Source organism: Dipodomys spectabilis, unplaced genomic scaffold (genome assembly GCF_019054845.1).
Source record: "Dipodomys spectabilis isolate Male_0828 unplaced genomic scaffold, ASM1905484v1 ptg000001l, whole genome shotgun sequence".
NCBI classification, from domain to species: Eukaryota; Metazoa; Chordata; class Mammalia; order Rodentia; family Heteromyidae; genus Dipodomys; species Dipodomys spectabilis.
Genome location: NW_024870678.1, coordinates 14,432,532 through 14,453,621, shown reverse-complemented (window position 1 = coordinate 14,453,621; position 21,090 = coordinate 14,432,532). Strand labels below are relative to the sequence as shown.

General features: G+C 39.3%; 1 protein-coding gene across 1 annotated transcript in view; it reads right to left on the bottom strand.

Moving 5' to 3' along the window:
• Positions 1 to 5,793, bottom strand: part of Rnf217 (ring finger protein 217) — a 124,620-nt gene extending 118,827 nt beyond the window's left edge. Inside the window, exon 1 of the mRNA XM_042698095.1 lies at positions 4,850 to 5,793. Within this exon, the coding sequence (XP_042554029.1) occupies positions 4,850 to 5,761 (912 nt within the window). The 5' untranslated portion in view covers positions 5,762 to 5,793. The remainder of the gene's footprint in view (positions 1 to 4,849) is intronic.
• Between the last annotated feature and the right edge of the window lie 15,297 nt (positions 5,794 to 21,090).

The following is a 21,090-nucleotide window of genomic DNA, read 5'->3' as shown; positions in this document are numbered from 1 at the left end:
GAGTATGTGTAATATATTCTTGAGGTCATTCCTAATACTTGTATTAACATGGAAATTTCCCCCTAGCTATCTATCTACATTGTCTATTGCAATAAAAACATGAGCGTTCAAGCTCTAATGATCTTTTTTATGTCTATTCTATCAGCACTAAGGAAGAGCATTTGAATATAAAAGCTGAGCTCTAGTCCAAGAAAGAAAAATAATCACAGGTAACAGTGGATGTCTCAGTGAGCAGTGTTTGTAATGCCATTAGACATCTTTTAGATATGGAGGAGAATGCAGGGTTCCTCTCTGTAGCCTCATCTCCAGAGGACTGGAAAGGAAGGGTAGGATTTGGCAGCAGGAGTTCCATGTCCTGCTGCCCTTGGTTCCTTCACAGAAATCAAATGGCAGTTCACATCAATTTCCAAAAAGAAAGGAAGAAACAAAAGTTATTAATGAAAAGTGAAGGAGAGAAGATAAAAAGGAAAATAAGCTCATGGGTTAGTAAGTTGTGAAAATAAATGCAAAAGACATACATACATGCATGTTCACAGACACACAGATATAAACTTTACACACAAATGTATACATGCCTTCATTCTCAATATTAAAAAAATCTGTACTGTTATTTCAAAATAGGACTTCTGGCTTACATTGCTTTTCATGCTTTTAGGACCACTAATAACCCCTAGCATGGTAGGTTCTATAAATTCACCTGTGTGAACACAATGGAATTCAAACTTTTTTGTGAACACAATGGTTTCTGAAAATATTCAGATTGCTTTAAGGTCTAACGGGGAAAAAAATCTTTTAGGCTACCCTTCTACCCTTGAAGATCTGGACAATTGAGAATTTAGCAATCAGGATATTTCCACTTTTGCCCCCAGGTCACTGATTTTAAAGGGACTACAGTCATCTTAGGACATCACCATTGAGCAGCTGTTTTGCTCACAATGTGTAGAAGAAATGTGTTGCTTGTCACTATTAATACTCATTGGACAGGTGTGTATATTCCAAGTCGATGCATCTGCCAATCCCTAGCACTTTTAAGTAACGTGGTGAAAGCCAGAACAGCTGCTACCTTTAACAAGCTTTTCAGTATATATGCTGAATTCTCTCTTTATCCCAAGTACTAAATATTAATATTTCATACCGATGACACATTGTCTTATTTGAAACAAAAATCATAAAGGAAAGGCTTTTATGGAAAATTTCTGAAATGAGCCAGGAAGGCAAGAGGTAGTCTTTCTTCCTAGGAGAATGTGATAGAGGTCAAACTAGCTGAGAAGGTCAACATTGAGGAGAGCTCTCAACCCTACAGAAATCTGCAGGCACTGCTGAGACTGACTCTGTCAGCCTTACTCATGCATAGGTCACTGGGAAATGCACTTCTAAAATGAATGCATGGTGATGATTTTATATATATATATATATATATATATATATATATATACACACACACACACACACATACATATACACACACACATTCACACACACACATATACACACACACAGACAATATATACCAGCACAACTTTCACTATCTCTGTTTTGCTGCACTGTAACCTCTAAATCAACACCTAATGTGGAGACAAGGAGTTCTTATCTCCCAGTTCATCCTTTTGCATGGCAACCAGAAACCACATGGTTCCAACTACAATGAAACATCATTTCACTGAGAAAACTTCCCCTACTCCCACTCGCTACAACTTGAGGTTGATTATGCTTTGAAAAATAAAACAGCATGAATGTATTTAAGTCACCACATAAGCTGGTCTGTTCTGAAATACTACCAATACCCACCCATTATCCTTTGCCATATAGCCAGTCGCTGTCATCACTGGAAAGAGACATATCATCTAAAAAAATCTACATTCCTATGTTATAAGTTCATGTCTTCTTTCAAAGAACCCAGCATTTCCTTTCAGAAGAATGTTCACTAAACTAGGCAATATTCTAGCTCACATTTAGTATGTATTTTTAATGTTTGCATAAAATACTTAATAGACACTTTTATTTTCTTAAACTATATTCAGTAATGTACGTAGCATGTGGCACAAACTCAAAAGACTGGTCAGAAAAGTCACTAATAGATCTTTAAGTATATCTTTTTTTTCTCTCAAAAGATCACAAGAGCCCTGAAAGTAAATGCTTGCTACATTTCCTTTTCTCAAAAAAGAAAAAGAAAACTAAAATGAGAAAGAAAGCATTCATTATGTACCTTAATTTGGTTTGATAAAGAAGTAAAACAGCTATTAGTTAGATATTGTTTTGCTCTGGCACTGTGAGTTAATACAGAACATGATCTGTAATGATATTTCACTGATGAGGAAATTAAGGCACAGAGAGCTTAACTGACAGAGAAACCCAGACCTTTGACATAAGGTTGAAATTACCTCAGACTTAACAGTGAGATCAGAAATATTACATCCGCAAGCCCATACTTTTCACCAAAAAAGGACCGAGTTTATGTAAAAGCTTAAACCCTTTTAATTCTAAGTTTTATAGCAAACTTAGCAAATGCATTTCTTGTCTACTTAAGCCTTTTGTTTCAAATATCAATCAGTTCAGAGGAGAATTTAGTGCCCAAGCTAAAAGTAACATTTTCCCAGCCTTGGTTTGTTTTTGGGACAATCTCAGCTTCTTTGCAAGTAAGTATCAAATTATATCAAAGTATATTCAGGGCAATACCCTAGGTGTTAAAGGTACAGCAGTGAACAAATCATGCAAAAACTCCTATCTTCACTCCACTTAATTCACTAAGGAACCATAAAAACCAAGAAGAGACACAGGGAATGTGGGGTAAGTCCCAATTTCAGAAAGGATAATCAACAAAGGTCATAAAGGGGTAACATATGAATATAATCCTAAAAGAGAGAAGGAGTGGACAGAGCAAGCAAAGGGGACAAGGCAGAGTGATATTCTAGGAGTCAGTACAGAAGCCCTGAAGTGAAAGCATGCCTAGCATTCCTGACTCAATGTCTGTTGCTTGCTATTTTAAATATTGTGTATTTTTCTCTGTTGAAATTTCCATCACATGCTTTGGGAGAAGGTAAGGACCACACATACTTGTTATAAATACTGGAGATAATCTTCACTTCAAAGGAGGTTCAGGGGTACACGTGATAATGGCCACTCCCTTTGCTATACACCATTGCATTTTATTCTCTTCTCTATTATCCACAAAAACATCAGCTTCCTAAAACTAACTTACTTGTTAACTTACAGCAGCTAAAAAAAAAAAAAGAAGAAGAAGAAGAAGAAAAGACTGAGGAAAGTTCCACTTAAAAAAAATCAAACTCTTAAGGAATAATACTCAACTCATGATGAGTATCTTCAATGAACTTTTAAACATACTGTATTCAGCATTTAACGGTTAAGTACAACCTGGCATTTCATTATATGCTGGTTTACATTGTTGCTGTACGCACATTTGCTCTCACAGTGTCTCTGGAGCAAGGCCCATATTTTGAGAATATCTGCATCCCACCGCAGGGCTTTGCACATGGATGTTTGGTGGTGATGTCATAGAAACAATCACAACAAGCAGTAGACATTCCTCCTGTTTAAGTATCTGTTTGTGGATAAAGTCTGAAAGAGAGAGACATGATGGACTCCCACAGTCGTTTTGAAAATCTCAGCCATTTGGGCCAAGTTACTGTTTGTGTAACATTCCATTCTCCTAAGTTTCCATTTGCATTTTCAGTTCGGGACAATACCCACTTTCAGTCTAGAGGAAAGCACGGGATAAGCTACAAAACATAAAGGAACTGTGTGGAGTCCGATTCCGTTCACTTCTGCTAGTGTTCAACATCATTATTTGAAAGGAACATGAAACTATCAGATTCGGAACTCTAATGAGACATTGTCCAGACAGCCTAGCCAGGCAAACAGACACGTAAAGGAACAACTTAGTAAGCGTAAGATATGGAGAAGCACTTTGAAAGTATACAAGGAGGGGCCTGGAGGATGAGGTAAGGCTTCACAGAAGAGCTGGCACCTGAACAGACAGGGTTTTGAAAGATGAATAGGCCTAAAACAATCAAGACATGGGATCAAAGGGCATTACGGATTGTGCAAAAACACTGGCAGAAACACTGCAGACTGAAAAGTGCTAGAAGAATGTAATCACAATCAGTTAAGTAAAGTTGCTCTGTTTCTCAAGCTTTCCAAGAAAAAAAACAACTAGCTCTGAAACGGGAGGGTGGTGAGGAGGAAAGTTCCACCAATGCTGGTTTAGTTAAACCCCTTAGCCCTCCCTTTGCTCTGTTTTGTTTCTCTTAAGGAAATAAAGTACAGTGTTGGCTGAAAACTCCAGAGGAGAAAAGCACTTTAATTTGACTGTGGAAAAAGAAGAGGGAAAACAAAACCGAAAAGTGAGCAAATGCCAGAGAAATTTTGTTTAATTAATTTATACTTTTCTGCAATATAGAAAGGGAAGAAATCTAAAATTCAGGGATCAAGGGCCTGAAACATGAATTCCAAGCTTCCTCTTCGCCAGTTCCATAAATCTGCCCACTGTCTGTTAGTTTCTGGGATGCCAAGGCCCATGTGGCAGTTTCTGGGGCCGCCTCCTCTGAGCCAGCTCTTGCATGCAATATCTGAGAGAAGAAATCAGCGTAGGGCAGATCCGCCGTATACTTTGTTTCCTTCTCCAACTACCAACCCTAATCTGAAGCTCAGAGTTGAATTCCAGTCAAGTACACTAGAGAGAACAAAAACACTTGAGCAACATCCAAAGAGATGTGAGAAACTGAGAAAAGATCCTAAGTGCAGATGGCTGTCACCTCGTCTGAGGGCAGGGGGTGCTGGGACTGGGAACCTCATCCAGGCTAGTGACTTGGAATGGAGGGAGCGATCTTACCTGGGAGCTCAGGTAGATTTTGAGGCACTCCTCACACACGGCCTTCTTGCAGCAGGGCAGGGGCTTGATGGGCTTGTCTTCCAGGCACACCCGGCACATCAGCACCATGAGGGGCGCATAGGGATCCCCTACCCCGCCCAGGCCAGAGTAGGGTGGAGCTCCTAACAGGCTGGGCACGGAGAAAGGCTCCGGAGCCAGGTAGAACTCCAGCTCGATGCTGCCGCCGTCGGGGGAGAGGGGGTCGGCTGGAAGGGACAGCTGGGAGCCAGGGAAGGAAGATGGAGGGCTGGAGGGGTTGGGCACCGGGGGCGCCCGGGGTGGGGAGGCGGGCGGCGAGGGCTGCTCGGAGGAGGGGAGCCGAGGCAGGTCGCTCTCCACGCAGTACACGGAGCAGAAGACTTGTCTCTGGGAGGGCGGGCGCCGCGGACCCAGCATGTCCAGGACCCGTCCGTCGGAGGCCCCCATTCGGGTCCTGGGCTCAGGGTCCTCTCCGGGCGGCGCCTCCTGCAGCGCACCCCCTCCCTCTTCTCGGTGCCCAGCTTCCTCCTCCTCGTCTTCTTCCTCCTCCTCCTCTTCCTCCCGCTCCAGCTGCAGTTGCAAAGTCTGGGGGTCGAGGGGCCCGGTGAGCTCCAGTCCAGCGTGCTGCCCAGGTGCTGGGCTCTTCTGCCACCCCGCCGCCCCGCGGCTGCCGGCGGGCTCGGGGGCGGTGGTGGCCGCGCGGCCGGAGTCGCTTCCGCAGCCGCCTCCGCGGCCGCCGCTCCGATCGGCCGAGGCAGCGCTTGGCCCCGGAGCCCCGGCGCTGTCCCCCCGCGGCCTCGGGGGCTCGGGGTAGCCCGCCGCGCCCCGGTCCGGGACCCGCGCCTCCTGGGGCCCGCCGCCGCCGCCGCTCACCGTGCTCTGCTCCTCGCCCATCGCCGGCCGCGGCCCGCGCCGCCGCTGCCCATCCAGCCGCCGGGACCCCCAGCCGGCGCCGGCGGGCAGCGGGGGCAGCGGCTCGGCTCCACTCGCGGCTCCGCTTCTGCTTCCGGGTCCCTCCTCCGGGGCCGGGACGCCCCAAGCTCCCTCCGGGGAGCCCGTGCTCCCGGGCCGCGGCGCGTGCGGAGCCCGGCCCGGCCTGCCGCTCCTCCTCCCGGTCCTCCGGCAGCGGCCAGGCACCGCCTCGGGGGCGCCGGGGGCCGCTGGCTCCGGGCACGGGGGTGCCCGCCCCACATGCAGGTTGGGGCGGTGCCGCGCTCCCCTCGAGCCCGGGGCTGGGCGGGGCGGAGCGGAGGAGTCCCGGGAAAGGCGGCTGGCCGTCAGTTCCGCGCCATGGTCAGTCCCAGCTGCGGGTTCGGTGTGGCCGGGCTGGGCGCTGGTCTGAGGGTCGCGGGGCCTGTGGCCGCCGGGTCCCCCCCGGGCAGGGTGGGGGGGTCGGGGAGAGAGGCCGGAGCGGGGTGACCTCCCTCCGGTCTGGCTTCACCTCGAAGCCCTCCTCTCTCCCCCTCTCCCCACCCCTTTGGCGCACACCTCGCCACACGTACACACGCGCGCACACTCCGCGCGCGCCCCACACACCCCACTAGGCGCACACCCGGGTGGGTGTGATCTCAGGGCCGAAATGCCCTCCCGCGCCAGGACTTCACGCTGGGCCTCTACCCAAGTCTATAGGCAGCCCAGGCTGGCCCTCCTTTGGGCTACACATGAAGTAGAACTTCCTACAGAACTCCTGGAGGCTGAGGCTTGGAACTAGGAAGGGCTGGCTAGTTAAGCTTGTTGAGTCCAAACAAATAATACCCGGGATTCGTTAAAGTGCTGTTTACACGAATCTCTGTTTTTGTTAAGGGTGGCCAGGAGGGTCTCTGAAATCCACCAATAAACCTAAAAGGAGCTTTTGGTCTACCCTTCCAAAAGCAATCCTAGCAAGGAATGATAACGAACCAATCTGAGATTTATCCTGTTTTCCTTCTGATAGTGTTGGCCCAAGAATTTGTTTCTGGGGATTTTGTGTGTCCTAAGAATCTGGATCATTTAGTGGAAATCTCAGTTATTAGCATAATTATATTTACCTCCAAAACTATTTCAAGACAATAGAACTTAATTGTGGGTAGATCCATCTTCTTTATTTTACAGGAAGTATTAGTCACCCAGACGTTGGTGTGTTTTGAGTTCCCTTAAAGCCAATGAAAACATTTTTGGGAAACCAACCCATGTCTTTTTTTTTTTAATTTTGAGAGAATTCAATTTACACATTCACATACTAGGAAGGAGCTGTGAAATGTACTTTTTTTTTAAATCTTGAAGTTGTCATTGGGTTCTAAAATATTTTGCAAATCAGATGCAAATGCTACAAAGGTGACTTGCTTTGCCGTGCTATTAGAAAACAGTGGAGGGCTGGGAAGGTGGCTCAGTGGTAGAGCGCTTGCCTTGCATGCCTGAGGCCCTGGGTTCGATTCCTCAGCACCACATAAGCAAAAAAGAAAAAAGCCGGAAGTGGGGCTGTGGCTCAAGTGGTAGAGTGCTAGACTTGAGCTGAAGAGCTGAGGGACAGCGCCCAGGCCCAGAGTTCAGTCTCCATGACCAGACCCCCTCCCCCTAAAAAAAAGAAAACAGTGGAACATCAAAGAACATTTCCATCAAGAGCCCGACCCCAGGTACACCCGGAGGGGATGATGAATTTGATGAGTAATTACCATGGTCACGTGATGGTCTGACTCAAGAATGGAGAATTATTAATTTTTTGAAGATTAAATGCTGGCCCTCCTTTCCTATTTTCCTCCCCTTCATCTGTGGAAGAATAGAACTGGGAATTGTGAAAAGGGGCATCGAGTGGAAAAACACCAGTTCTCTTTATTTTTCTACCTAGATCTAAGAAAAATCCAAATAGTGAACTTTGTAAAAAAAAAAAATTAACGGTACAACAAAACACTATACATTCTAATTTAAAAAGTCACGTATTTGAAAAACAGAAGAAACCAAGAAGTGGAGATTGGAGAAGGAAAGGAGAGGAAAAGGTAAAGAAAAAGAAAGGAAGGGAGGGAATGAAGGAAATTACCTATCTTCTACTATCTAAAATTACCACTTTAACATATTGATGGGTGTGTTTACATTTCTGTGTGAAATATATATGAAGTTGTAATGCTTTTTTCTGTTTTTTCTTCGTCACTGGTGATACATCTTGAACACTTCTCATAGTGCTGACATGTGTGTGCATCATAATGATTTGTCACCATATGCTCTTTTTCTCTATATACAACTGTCATAATTTAATTCCACTATATTAAAATAAGTCATTTCTAGTTTTAATAAAATATATAATGTCTATATTGTCAATTTGTATCAAATTCCTATATAATAGTTTGGGGTACATCCCTACAGGATAAATACCCAAAACTTAAAGTGCTACAGAAGAAGTGGACTTACTTTGAAACTCTTGGCACACATTCTTATAAAAACTTAGCACTAACTTATACTTCATCAACATTGTTAGCCAAGGTGTTAGTCAAGTTTTATGTCACTCTGACAAATAATTGAATAAAGCAACTTAAGGGAGGGAGGATTTATTTTGACTCATGGTTTCAGAGGGGTCAGTCTGTAATTCTTGTTTCATGTTCTTGGGTTTATGGTGAGACAGAATCTTAATAGCAGCAGGAACATGTATCAGATTCTACTCATGGTGGACAGGAAGTGAGGGGTGGTTTCATGTGATATTGTGACAACCTGGGCAGATACATCCCCCAAAGACCTACTCCTCAGTAACCTAATTCCTCCAACTAGCCACCAGATCTAGAAGCTCCCCAAATAGTAGTGAAACGGGAGATTAAGCCTTCTTTTTTTTTTTTTGGGGTCCGGTCGTGGGGCCTGAACTCTGGGCCTGGGCGCTGTCCCTCAGCTCTTCAGCTCAAGGCTAGCGCTCTACCACTTGAGCCACAGCGCCACTTCCGGCTTTTTTTTCTGTTTGCTTATGTGGTGCTGGGGAATCGAACCCAGAGCCTCATGCATGCAAGGCACGCGCTCTACCATTGAGCCACCTTCCCAGCCCGAGATTAAGCCTTCTACATGTGAGCCTTTGGGGGAAATACTTCACATCCAAACAGTGAGTGAGGGAATTTACCTTTCTTATCACTCATTCACCTTACACTTTTAATCAATGAATGAATATTTGATCAAAAAGAAAAATAAGGTAACGACTGTCAAATCTCTCTCTGGATATTTGTAATTTGACATTGAATGATATCATTCTGGCAGAATTCCTTCTTTCTCTGTTTTGAATTTCCTCCTTATCTTGTTTAGTGACAAGAAGTGTTCTATCACAATGGATACTTTGAAATCCTTGTTGCCAGTTCACCATTTCTGCTTTTAAAATGGACATACACACCCACTCAAAAGATTTTTCTTCAAAGAGTGAAATGGTTTCATCCCAATAAATGAATATTCAGCAGTAAATAAAGAATTATGTAGAACTTCAGCTTCAAATTGTGGGCCAAAGTGCCTTGATGAACTCTAGAAATTCACAGGAACACCTTGAGATATTTATAATTCTTGAGGAAATCACAGCATGATCTGTCAAACATTAGGCAAGCTAGTACCGTAAGTTGTTTGGACATATAGTAGATACTTCTCTTAGCTTAAATGTGACCATGAAAACTAACACTCAGAAGGGCATTGTAAAAATAGCAAGTATGTGGGAGAGTTTTGTTTGGTGTTGAAAAACTCAGAAATGGGATAGAAGCAAGAAAGAGACCCTGACCTCTAGACCAAATATAATTTTAAATTTACTAGACATATTTGTAAGGAACAATAAAAACTTTTAAGTAAAACCTTTTCTTGTTGACTTAAGAAAGGTTTTTGTCTTTTCCCCAACCTAGTAGGTGATAACTAACCTATAAACTTTTAGAATGGTCTGCTAGAGGAGTGTTTGGGATCCTTAAGATATAACAAATGTGATAACAGTGTGATTTGTGATAGGCACTTTGGGTTATGCAGTATCAACTTAAACTCTTAAGGATTAGAGCCTAAGGCCAAATTTTTGGTAATTGTTGCTCTCTACATTACTGACACTCAGTGAGAACCAGGGCCATTGAGGTATGGGGTGAGTCCTGATTCGCAATACTTTATGTGCATCATCGTACATCATTACTGAAACAAGCATTGGCTGCACAATCCCACACGCAGAGGGCAAGTGGTCATTCTGTGTCTGGTCTGGGCTGGTGCTTTTTATCTAGATGCCCTTCTTAATGCTGATTTTTCAGCTGTGTTTAACTTTTCACTGTCAGAATCCATAACTGAGTAAGCTACTTTTTCTGAGTTCTGCAAACTCTTCCAGAGGATTATGGAACCTGAGGGTGCCCTTGAGAACTTCCTGAATTACAATACCACAAAAAGGAAGTCCATTTGTGTTTTTAAGTCTTCATTCACCTTGTTATTCTAAGCAGAATGAAGCAATGGAGAAAGAAAGACATCCCCCCACAGTATAACCCGTGCTTTCACTGTATTTGATGTCGGTATAATTTGTGGAGGGGAAGGGGAAAAACAAGTCGTTTAAATAGGGATACAGGTGGACCCATTGCAACAATGAGAAGTACAAGTTGTTATGTCGAAAAGGAACTTTACACCTTTGGGGAGGATTGGGGGAGGAGTGGGGGAGGATGGGAAGGGATGGGAAGGGGAAACAAAGGAGAAGGCTACAATGCTTGATAAGAAATGTACTCATTATCTTGCTCATGTAATTGTAACCCCTCTGTACAGTATTTTCCCAATAAAAAAAAGACAGAAAGACATCTACCAATTGAAGAGTAAGACAAGTTAAAAAAAAAAAAAAGGAGAGAAGGCTTTACCTTGTTCTTGTCACTAAAGAAAGTTTATTTTCTCAGATAACATCAGTAAGAAAGTGGACGCTTTGATGTTTTAGCTACTTGAAGTTAATTATAACATTTTGTTTGACAAAATCTCGCAAGAGAATGAAAGGCTCCGAAAGCCTAGAAGCTAACTGCCTAAGCCATCCAGTTACAGTTATTTTAAAATCATGACAAATAATTTTATCTATCTATCTCTTAACATACTGCTACTGAGTTGGGCTGGGAGAACACAGCTGCTGTTAGGCATGGGGGGGGGGGGGAGGACTGTTAAATACCACAAGCTGTTTCTCAAACATTGTAGAATCAATAGAGCTCAAAATATTTTCTCAAATGCTTTATAAAAAATTCTAAATACGCAAGTGTCTTAAAAAGCTTTTTATTCACACATTCCTAACTCATTTACATTTCAGTTTTCCTTTTTTTGTGCAAGACTTTGGTAATGCTACTATGAGCTTTATGAAAATGATAATTGTTCCATAATTCTGTGGGGAAAACATGAAACTGAGCAAGAACAGTTGTATCCTAGTCCTGGATGGGCTGTACATATCAATTTGCTTGCACTTTCTGGGCCTCAGTGTTTACCTCAGTAAAATAAGCTGACTGAACTAGATACTGCTAAGGTGCATTTCAATACTGAAATTGCTCTTTTCAATTTAACTGGTAAGTATTGATTCCCACTTTGTGCACATTGTATAGAAAAAGGTATGACATATAAATGGAGAATGTGACTCAGTGTAAGTCCTAAAGACCTTTGCAATTAAATAGAGAAGACAGACCCCTGGAATAACAGGCCCCTCTGAGGATGAGCTCCTAGAACTTTAAATGCAACACTACAGAGTGGCAGTGTAGGATAATTTCTGCTTAGGTAAATCTCAGCAGGTTTCATGAAGGGCCTGAAGAATGAGTTTGATTTTTACAAAGGAGAAGATGTTAAAGAAAACTCGTATTTAGAAGGTGTGCTACATAAGCAAAGCCATGTTGACAGAACATGAAGTATTGTGAGTGACAGCTGGTATGCTGGGTTTCTGATCACAGATTTCTTATGAAGAAAGGAAAAGACAAAACTGACAGAGAACTGTTCTGAGACTGTGTGGGTGGTCTATCGACCTCCTTCTAGCTCTACTTTTTTTTTCTCATGTCTGATATCAGTGCCTCTGGAGGGCTACCCATTGGGCACACATTAGGAATTGCTCTTACTCTCTATTTTCCAAACCATTTCAGCCAACAGAAGTCAGGGGAACACAGGATTAAGGAAGTTTATTTTGCCAGCTCTTAATTTGCCACGTTCCTGTGTGCTATTTGTGTTCCCTGTTGAAGGCCATTGATACTGCCATCTCTGGGTTCTGAGAGTTCCTTCCTTCGGTCAAAGGGAAGTGTATTCATTTCCTAGGGCTATGATAATAGTAATAAACAGTAAGTCCTAACATAAACTAAGATCATCTTAAAAGAATAAAATACTGTCTTTTATATCTAGAGACTGCTAGCCTGAATGAAGATGTTTGTGGGGTATATTCTATCAGAAACCCAGAAGCAAAACATAGCTTTTTTCCTCTTCTAGCCTTTGGTGTTTGCTAAGAGTTCTTGCTCTTCACCTCTATAAACAAACTCAAATCTCCACTTCTATCAAATATCATCAAATATCCACTTCTCCCTGACTAGCTGTGTCTCTACTCTTTATATAAAGAGTATTCTTTTTATATAAAAATATTTTGGATTAAGAGCCCACTTTATACCATCTGAACTTTATATCATCTGAACTAATTTCATCTGCAATGAACCACACTCTGAAGTACTTGGGATTAGGACTTCATGTGTTTTGGAACAGCACAGTTCAATCTATGTCAGGCAAAAACTATTACACACATTTTCTAATCCTATAGTACTAAATTATGGATACATAAACTCTTTCCAACCATTGTAGTCAGCCCCATTAATAACTTCTCCTAATTATGGAGTTCATTTGCACCATCTGTTTTCTTCAGCAATTTTCAAATACAGAGATTTGATTGACTTGAAAATGATTTGATAGTGTTTTATTATTGTTGGGGTTTATTTTGCATTTTTAGTGGGGAAATTGTGATTCATTCTAGGTTTAAGAAAACTAAATATCTCTGTGGCAAGTTAAAAATATTCATCACAGAAAGAAACCCAGTAGGGCAAAATGTGAAGTTATATAACCTATTGTTATATTGAGTTGTCATGTTGAGACATCATGGAAGTAAGACGTGGGAAAAGGACCAACTACTGTGTCTCAGAATAAAATCTAGTCTTCCTCAAGGCCCTCTGTGAGGTACACTCCTTTCTACATATTCTGACATCCCCTATTCTTCAATTTCACAGATCATTTCTAGGCCCTTGTTCTTTCTCAAATGTCCCATCATGTCTTTATCTCAGGACCTGGATCTGTGATCCCTCTGTCTGGCAGGTTCTTGCTCCATATTCTATGCACTGACACAACTTCTTCATCGCTTGGCCAACTTTCGTCAGATCTATGTTCAAAACACCTCTTTGTCAGAAAGGCCTTCCTTAACCAACCTAGATGAAATACTGTCACCATGCCTAACATTTCATCCTTAGTCACTCTTCTCTTTATGCTATATCTCATAGTACTTGCTGAACTTAATTAGTATGTATTTATTTAGCTGCTAGCTATCTACTCCCTCTTTAAGACTTGTTTTGTTTTGTTTTTCCTCTTAGGTAATCCCTATTCCATTCAAGTAATTTTTGAAGGCAAGATGATAAGCTAACCCCGTGTAGTTATTTTTGAATTTTACATTTTGAAGAGTAGTTTCTTTCATTTCTAATGTCATTTTAAAAGTCCCAATGTTAGTCATAGAAATCAGCTATTCCTATGAGAAATGTTCATAGGTTGTATGACTCATGCACACATTTTAAGACTATACCTTTCATGTTACACTCTGTTGGCAGATTCTATTGATACTTCCTCTGACTGTGGGTAGTGGTTGGGAGTTTTACATTTTTTCTTCTTTTCCTTACTCTCATGTAACAGTCTTACTATGTCTATGTCTCATTAGTCAACCCAGTGCTTCCTTCTTTGCATCAAATGGTTAACTTAGAACATTAGCTAATGTATTTAACATGATTATCCAACTCATTCTGTGATGCATGATCTCTGTTATTTAATTATTTGCTGCTAATTTTAGACATGACTAAGAGATATTGTGAAACTCAGCTCCACAGTGCTTTCCCACACCTAGAAAATGGCCAGCATGTTGCCAAGGTTTCCCAAAATGGCCACTGTGCATGAACTTCCACCAGCATATGAGGACATGATCTACTGATCTCTAATTGTCAGAGTGAGTCATGAATATGCAAGACCTCTTAGTCCTTTGCTCCAGAGGAGATGCTCTGTTTTTAAGAATCATCTTTCTAAACTCAGAGGGGGTAGAAAAAGAATAAAATTAGGATAAATGTCAATCTTATCAACAATAAGTACCAATAAACTTGAATTAAAGATGATGTTATTCTTCAGAAAAAATGGCTGTTTTGTTTCTCCTAGAAAATATCATAATTAAACAAATGGTTAAAATTTAGTTGTACATCCTATATATATCGATTAAAATGCAGCAGTGTCAACTCCAAATATGTAATAGTTCACTATTAAAATTAAAATATTCGTTGCAAGATTATGAAATCAAAGCTAAAAAACAGGAATTGAGAGAATTGCAACTGTTGAATAAGTACAAATTCAAATTAAATTATAACAAAGTTCAATTATGACATACTCCTGGTTACACATGGTTAAGATAGTCAATTTTAACCATTTTTCCAAAAGCCAGTTTTCCTGTTGTTGTTTTTGTAAGACTGTCCTTAGAGAAATATTGTGAAATGATATATGTGTTGGTTTTATCTCTACTTTACCTTGTTTATGGAGTAAGAGTAGAAGTCTCACACTGCAATTGGAAAAGAAGATATTGTCTGTCACTATATTTATCTGGTAAGACACAGGATTTTTCTACATTATTTTAAATCAAAACTCACCTAAGGCATGGTCATTATGTTTAATTTCCCACCCCTATAAGGCTACACAAGGCCTTCAAAATCATTTATTCCAAGATCAGACTGTCACATATGCTTCTTATAGGCTGACCTCAGCTCGTGCAACTGTATTAATAATATTGTACAGCATATAACTAATGTTATAAATCTCTAATTTCCTTTCTTGGCAGATAAAAGGTTTCCTACTCATGTTAGTACTTTGCCCCCCCAATAACAATGAGTGATTATTTCCATTAATAATAATAGTATTTGTGCATCTATAGCATAATTTACCATGTTTTCACATTCATTATGCTATTTGTATTTTCAACATCATTGTACAGTAAGAATGTTGAATATACAGAAATAAACTATACCCCTATGCCTGTTTTTATAGAGCCCTTCTTGCAATGTAAGAGTGGTTTTTGTATTAATTTTATTTTTATTTTTATTTTATTTTATTTTTTTTATTGTACAGAGGGTTTACAATTACATGGGCAAGATAATGAGTACATTTCTTATCAAGCATTGTTGCCTCCTCCTTTGTTTCCCCTTCCCATCCCTTCTCATCCTCCCTCCCGCCCCCCCCCCCACGCAATCCTCCCCCCCCCAACCAAAGTTGTAAAGTTCGTTTTCAACATAACGACTTGTACATCTCATTGTTGCAATGGGTCCACCTGTATTCCTATTTAAACGATTTGTTTTTCCCCTTCCCCTCCACAAATTATACCGACATCAAATACAGTGAAGACAGGGGTTATACTGTGGGGGATGGTTTTTGTATTTAAAAACCAATATACAGAGCAGTCACACACAAAAATATTTGCTACCTGTCACTTTGCAGATAAAATTTCCCTACCAATAGGTTCGCCTAAAATCTCCATTCAAAGACGAATTAAACAAAGTTAAAGATACAGATGCTTTAAGAACCATTGGCTTTAAGTGTATTATCATAATGAATTTTCAAAATTTCTGCAAAAGTGCAGGTACTCTATGATTGTACTAAATTTTAAAAAATTTAGTGGAAAAAAGTAAATATTTAAATTTCACAGTATAGGTATAACAGCTAAATAGAAATGACACAGGAGTTGGTGAATGCTGAAGACAGATACAAAACTTATTTAATCTTTAAGAGAGCAAAACTTTATTTAAAATTAATCAGGTACCAGTGAGACAATAGCCAGATATCTACTACGAAGTAATCCAGAAGGAGAGGGCAAGAGATTGTGGGATGGAAAAAGGAAACAATATTTAAAATTTGCTCAATTAGTAATAAAAATTTCAGCAAATCTCCAGCAAAATAAATACAAAGAAGAATCAAATTTGGAAATTTTATGAGAAAAACCATTTAAGAATAACGATGCAATAAAATCATTTCAGATAAAGAAGATAAAGAGAAATTAGCAACTTATTAATGTAAACTATGAGTGTTAAGTGAAGCTCTTTAGATGCCAGAAAAAATTCTTCTCCTAATGAAGAAAAAGGAGCAAAAGGGTTAAATTTTGTGTATTTGAAACATATAAGTACTTTGTCTTTAAAATTTATTAAGCTCGATGTGGATATTTAATTTGAAAATTGTATCAGTCTTTTTTAGGAGGTAGTTTTTTTTATTCTGAGTGTATTTTCTTTTTTCTTTTGTTATTTAAAAAATGTCTTATCTTAGTCAGGTATCAGTGGCTCACATCTCTAGTCCTAGAAACTTAGGAGGTTCAGAAAACTAAAAATTGAAGGAGCAAGGTTTAAACCAGTTTGGGCAGAAAAGGCCATGAGACCCCATCTCCAAAATAATCAGAAAAAAAGTCAGAGTAAAGTTAAGTGGTAGAGCCTTAGCCATGAGCAAACCTGAGTCCCTTAGTTCAAACCCCAGTGTCCGAAAGAAAAAAGTCTTATCTCACTAGACAAGAGTATATATCTTCATCATTCCTACTTAATATTATATTGATATTCTTAGATTAGAGGAAATATTAGAAAAAATGAAGATGGTCCCCTGTCTTAGGAGAAAAAACAGAATTATTTACAGCAAAAATCCTAATAAAAAGTTTCTAGGTAAAACGATTCTACTTAGCAATGCCATTCATATTAATTTTTTTACTTATTAAGAATACATAATTAGAAAATGAAAGACATAATTTTACCCAGAACATAAATTACTTCAACAGACCATTCCAAAGATTGTTACTTTGAAAATAGCAAAAAGTTACTGAGAGAAATTAAAGCAGCACTAGGCTTTCTCTTTAAGTTCATGGATTGGAATTCATTATTAAAGTGTAAAATTTCTCTGATATTTAGATTTAACTCAACCCAATCAGAACCCAAAAGATGTTCTTTGTTTATCTGTTTGCTTTGGTGACAATTGTCAGTCTGATACAAAAATGCTTACAGAAATGAAATCTTGGAGAACAAAATTGGATGCCACATATAACCTGAGTATGATTCAATGTAAATTCACACTAATTAGTACAATGTGCTATTTTCTTAAGTATCATTCAAGAGAGTAAGAAAACAGAATAAATATTCCAGGAATAAACATTTGTTTGGCCATGTTATTTGATTTTTTACAAAGTCACTTCGAAGTATGATGAAGAAAAGAAGATATTTTCAATAAATGGTACTAGAATAACTGTATGTGTACATTAGGAAAAATCAATTTTGACACCTATACCTTAAGCCACCCACACATGACAATTAACTCCAAGTTGGATTTTGAGGAAATTAAAGGAGAGTATATTTGTAATTTTAGGCATATTATGGAAAATAACTACAGACAAAATAAATAAGTGAAGTAAGCCAGGCCCAAAGAAACATAGGTCCCGTGGTTTCCCTTATTTGCAATAGCTAGTATATGTCTGGGACAAGTAGAAAAGATCAAAAGCTAAGTACATATGACCATATAAGATGAAGTTAAGTGAAATGAACCCCAAGATAGGGACACAAGTGGTTTTTTTCTTTCTTGCTATTGTTTCTAACGTATTTATAATGTACCATGTGATTTTTTTGTTGCTCTGTATGTTCCTCCTCCACGGTATAACTCCTGTTTTCACTGTATTTGATGTTGGTATAATTTGGGGAGGGGAAGGGAAAAAACCAAAATGATTAAATAGGGATACAGGTTGACCCATTGTAACAATGAGATGTACAAGATGCTATGTTGAAAAACAAACTTTACAATTTAGGCAGGGAGGGGGGAGGCGTGGAGTAGGGAGGGGAGAGAGTGCAGTTGTGGATATGGGAAGGAAGGGATAGTAGGGAAAAACAAAGGAGGAGGCAACAATGCTTAATAAAAAGTGTACTCATTACCTTGCTCGTGTATAACTGTAACCTCTCTGTACAGTATTTTCACAATACAAAACTTATGTAAAAAAAACAAAATACATTTACCAAAATTAACAGCTTTTCATCAAAAGACCTTTAAATGTGAGCCATAAAGTTCAAAATACAGTTATTTCAAAACATATACCTGATAGTAAAAGACCAACAAACGAATCGTATAAGTAACCCATGTGACTCAATAATAAAAAGTCAAACAATTCAATAAATATGGGTAGGGACTTGAAGAGAAAAGTCAGCCAAAAGGATATATAAATAACTAACATGTACCCCCAAAAGTGTGCATATTACTAGTCATTAGGAAAATACTTTCCCCCTTTAACACTTACAGGATTTCACTTTTTTATAATTATTTAATTGCTCATCTCACTTCCTCATCTAACCATAATCCCTTCCAGTGTATGGGATCAGATATATTAGAAGAATGCAGTTAGAATTTGGGTCATAAGTCAATAAACCTCGTTAATTCAATCAGAGTTAGCTAGCCTCAGACACGTCAAAAAATTCAGAGTTGCAAAAAAAGAAAAAGCAAGGTAAATAAATATTAATTTATAATTCAAACCCAAAATCCAATTCCAAAAATCCTTCCTTATTTAGACCACAAGTTCACAGTCTCTTCTAAGACATCTCCTTTGCTGGTATCAAGACACTGGAAAAACTAGAGTGACAGTCCAAAGATGCTTTGGATTATATTTAACTTAGCATCTGTTGAAGTCTCTAGTTGGAAAACAGCACATTTCCCTAGTACCTATCTTTATGTTCCAAACCTTAAATAATACTGGTTAAATATCCATAGGTAATGTGTGGATGTGTGCTTTTGGGACTTTTGTTTGTTTGTTTGTTTTGAATTTTTGTATGTTATTTTTTTCCTGGTATGAAATTTCTAATGACATTCAGTAGATATGAAATAAAGTGTTACTCGATCATTATGATCACCATGAGAATCAATATCTTAAACATTAATTCAGGCAAAGACCCATATTATTTTCCTCTTGTTTATGCTCTCCATGCATGAAATTTCTACTCCCTCCCTATTCTCTATGCATGTCTGTGCCTTCTACTCTCCTATGTCAAGATTATTCCTGCTTTAGAACCTTTGCAATTGAAATATTTCCACTGCTTATAATGTACTCTCCCTTCTTACATCTCTGAATGGCTGTATTTTTTTCTCCACATACAAGGATCAACTCAAGTATGTCCTCCCAGTACCTCTTCATCATGTGAGCCAGAGTTGCTTTGTTTATAGCATTTACTGCCAGATGATATTTCACATTTTTTATTTTACTCACTGATTTGTTGACTTTTCCATTTTAATGTTACTTTCATCAAAAATAGGGCCTTGTGTATATTTCTTCACTGCTATGTAAACAGCCTTAGTGCTTAGAAAAATGCCTGGCCTATGGTAGGCTTCAGAATGATTTGTTTAATTGACTAAAGATAGCAGCAGACCTGTCCTCTCATCCCCTGTTGGTACTTATACTAAATTTTAGAGTTCTGGGAACAGTTTCAGCCTACGACCTCATTTACATTTCAAATTTTATTTACTATTTCCTTCTATTAATTTACTGCTCCTTTTTTGGGCCCACTCATTATTATCTCCAGCTAACTGCAAGTCTTAAGAGGGTATGGCTTCTTCTTTGCAATTCTTTACCACTGTCTTCTCAAAAATGAATGTATGTTGGTTATTTAAGGGTGATCCATACAAGAGGAAATGTTTAGGAGGCCTCTGGAAATGTGAAATTATTCTGTAATAAGGAGGAGGACAATGAGACTTGAGATTCATTAGCACATGGCTGAAGCTATGGTGTAACTCTCTCACTGACATTTGACTGAGGATGGAAAAGAGCCGAGGAATCTAGCAAATGACTACTGGGTAGGGTAGGAAGAGTGAAAAGACAACAGGACTTGATAGAGGAGAGAAGGTGTTAATTAGGGAAGTAGAATGGAAAGACAATGATAATTTTGAGCAGGAAATAGAAGGGGATTTGGAGAGAAGAATCTGTCTTACTGAAACCATGGGATCAAAACATGATTACAAAGTATTCTGGAAGAGAGCAAGTGTTTGGCATCAAACATTCCTTCCTTACTTCCTTAGCAAGCAAAATGTTGAATAAATTATTGTAATTTAATGGACTAAGTTGTCTGACCTGATTTTCCAGAAGGAACATCGACACGAATGTCTTTCTACTGTCTTAGATTTATTGGTTTCAAGTGCAATTATAGCTGGATGTGCTCCATTTATCTGCACTTTATTCATTTGATTTCTTGTTAACCTCATGCTTTTCACTACCTTCTCTGCACCTCTGCCCCTGCTCAGAATTCATTTTAAATATTTCCTGATATTTCATTGGAAAGTACTGAGGAGAATTGAGAGAAGACATTGTTTTCCTTAAGTTTGGAGATGGTACAGAGCAAATCATCATTCCTAGTCTATTTCTGAGAAATGGAAAAACATGTATCTCTTAAAATGTTACCCCAGAAGACTTGGGGTACCAATGTGAAGAGCAAGATTTCCTGGAACATCAGATTATTAGGATTATGAAAAGAGACACATAGATTCATATTCACTTTTAAGCCAATTAGTCAATCTGACAGTGTTATTTGGTGAAAATTATATGATACGTTAGTGCCAAATTGGAAACCAATTGAGTTGCGTAATATTTTTTATAAGTTATTTTACAATCATGATTTCAGTTTTTATGTTTCAATGTTTGAAGGCAAAAGTGTAAACACTAAAATAAATAAATGGAAAAATTGATCCATGAACTCTGGACCTGGGCACTGTCCTTGAGCAAATTTGCTCAAGTCTAGTGCTCTACCACTTGAGCCATAGCTCTGTGACTAACTGGAGATAAAAATCTTACAGGCTTTCCTGGCCTGGCTGGTTTTGAATTGTGATCTACAAATCTCAGACTCCTGAGTAGCAAGTATTACAGGCATGAACCACCTGGTTCTAGCCTGTAAGATTTTTTCATTATATTTTATTGTTATTTTAGAAGTGATATATAAAGGGGTTACAGTTACATGAGCACAATTCTTTTTTTGTACATTTTTTATTGTAAAAATGCTGTACAGAGGGGT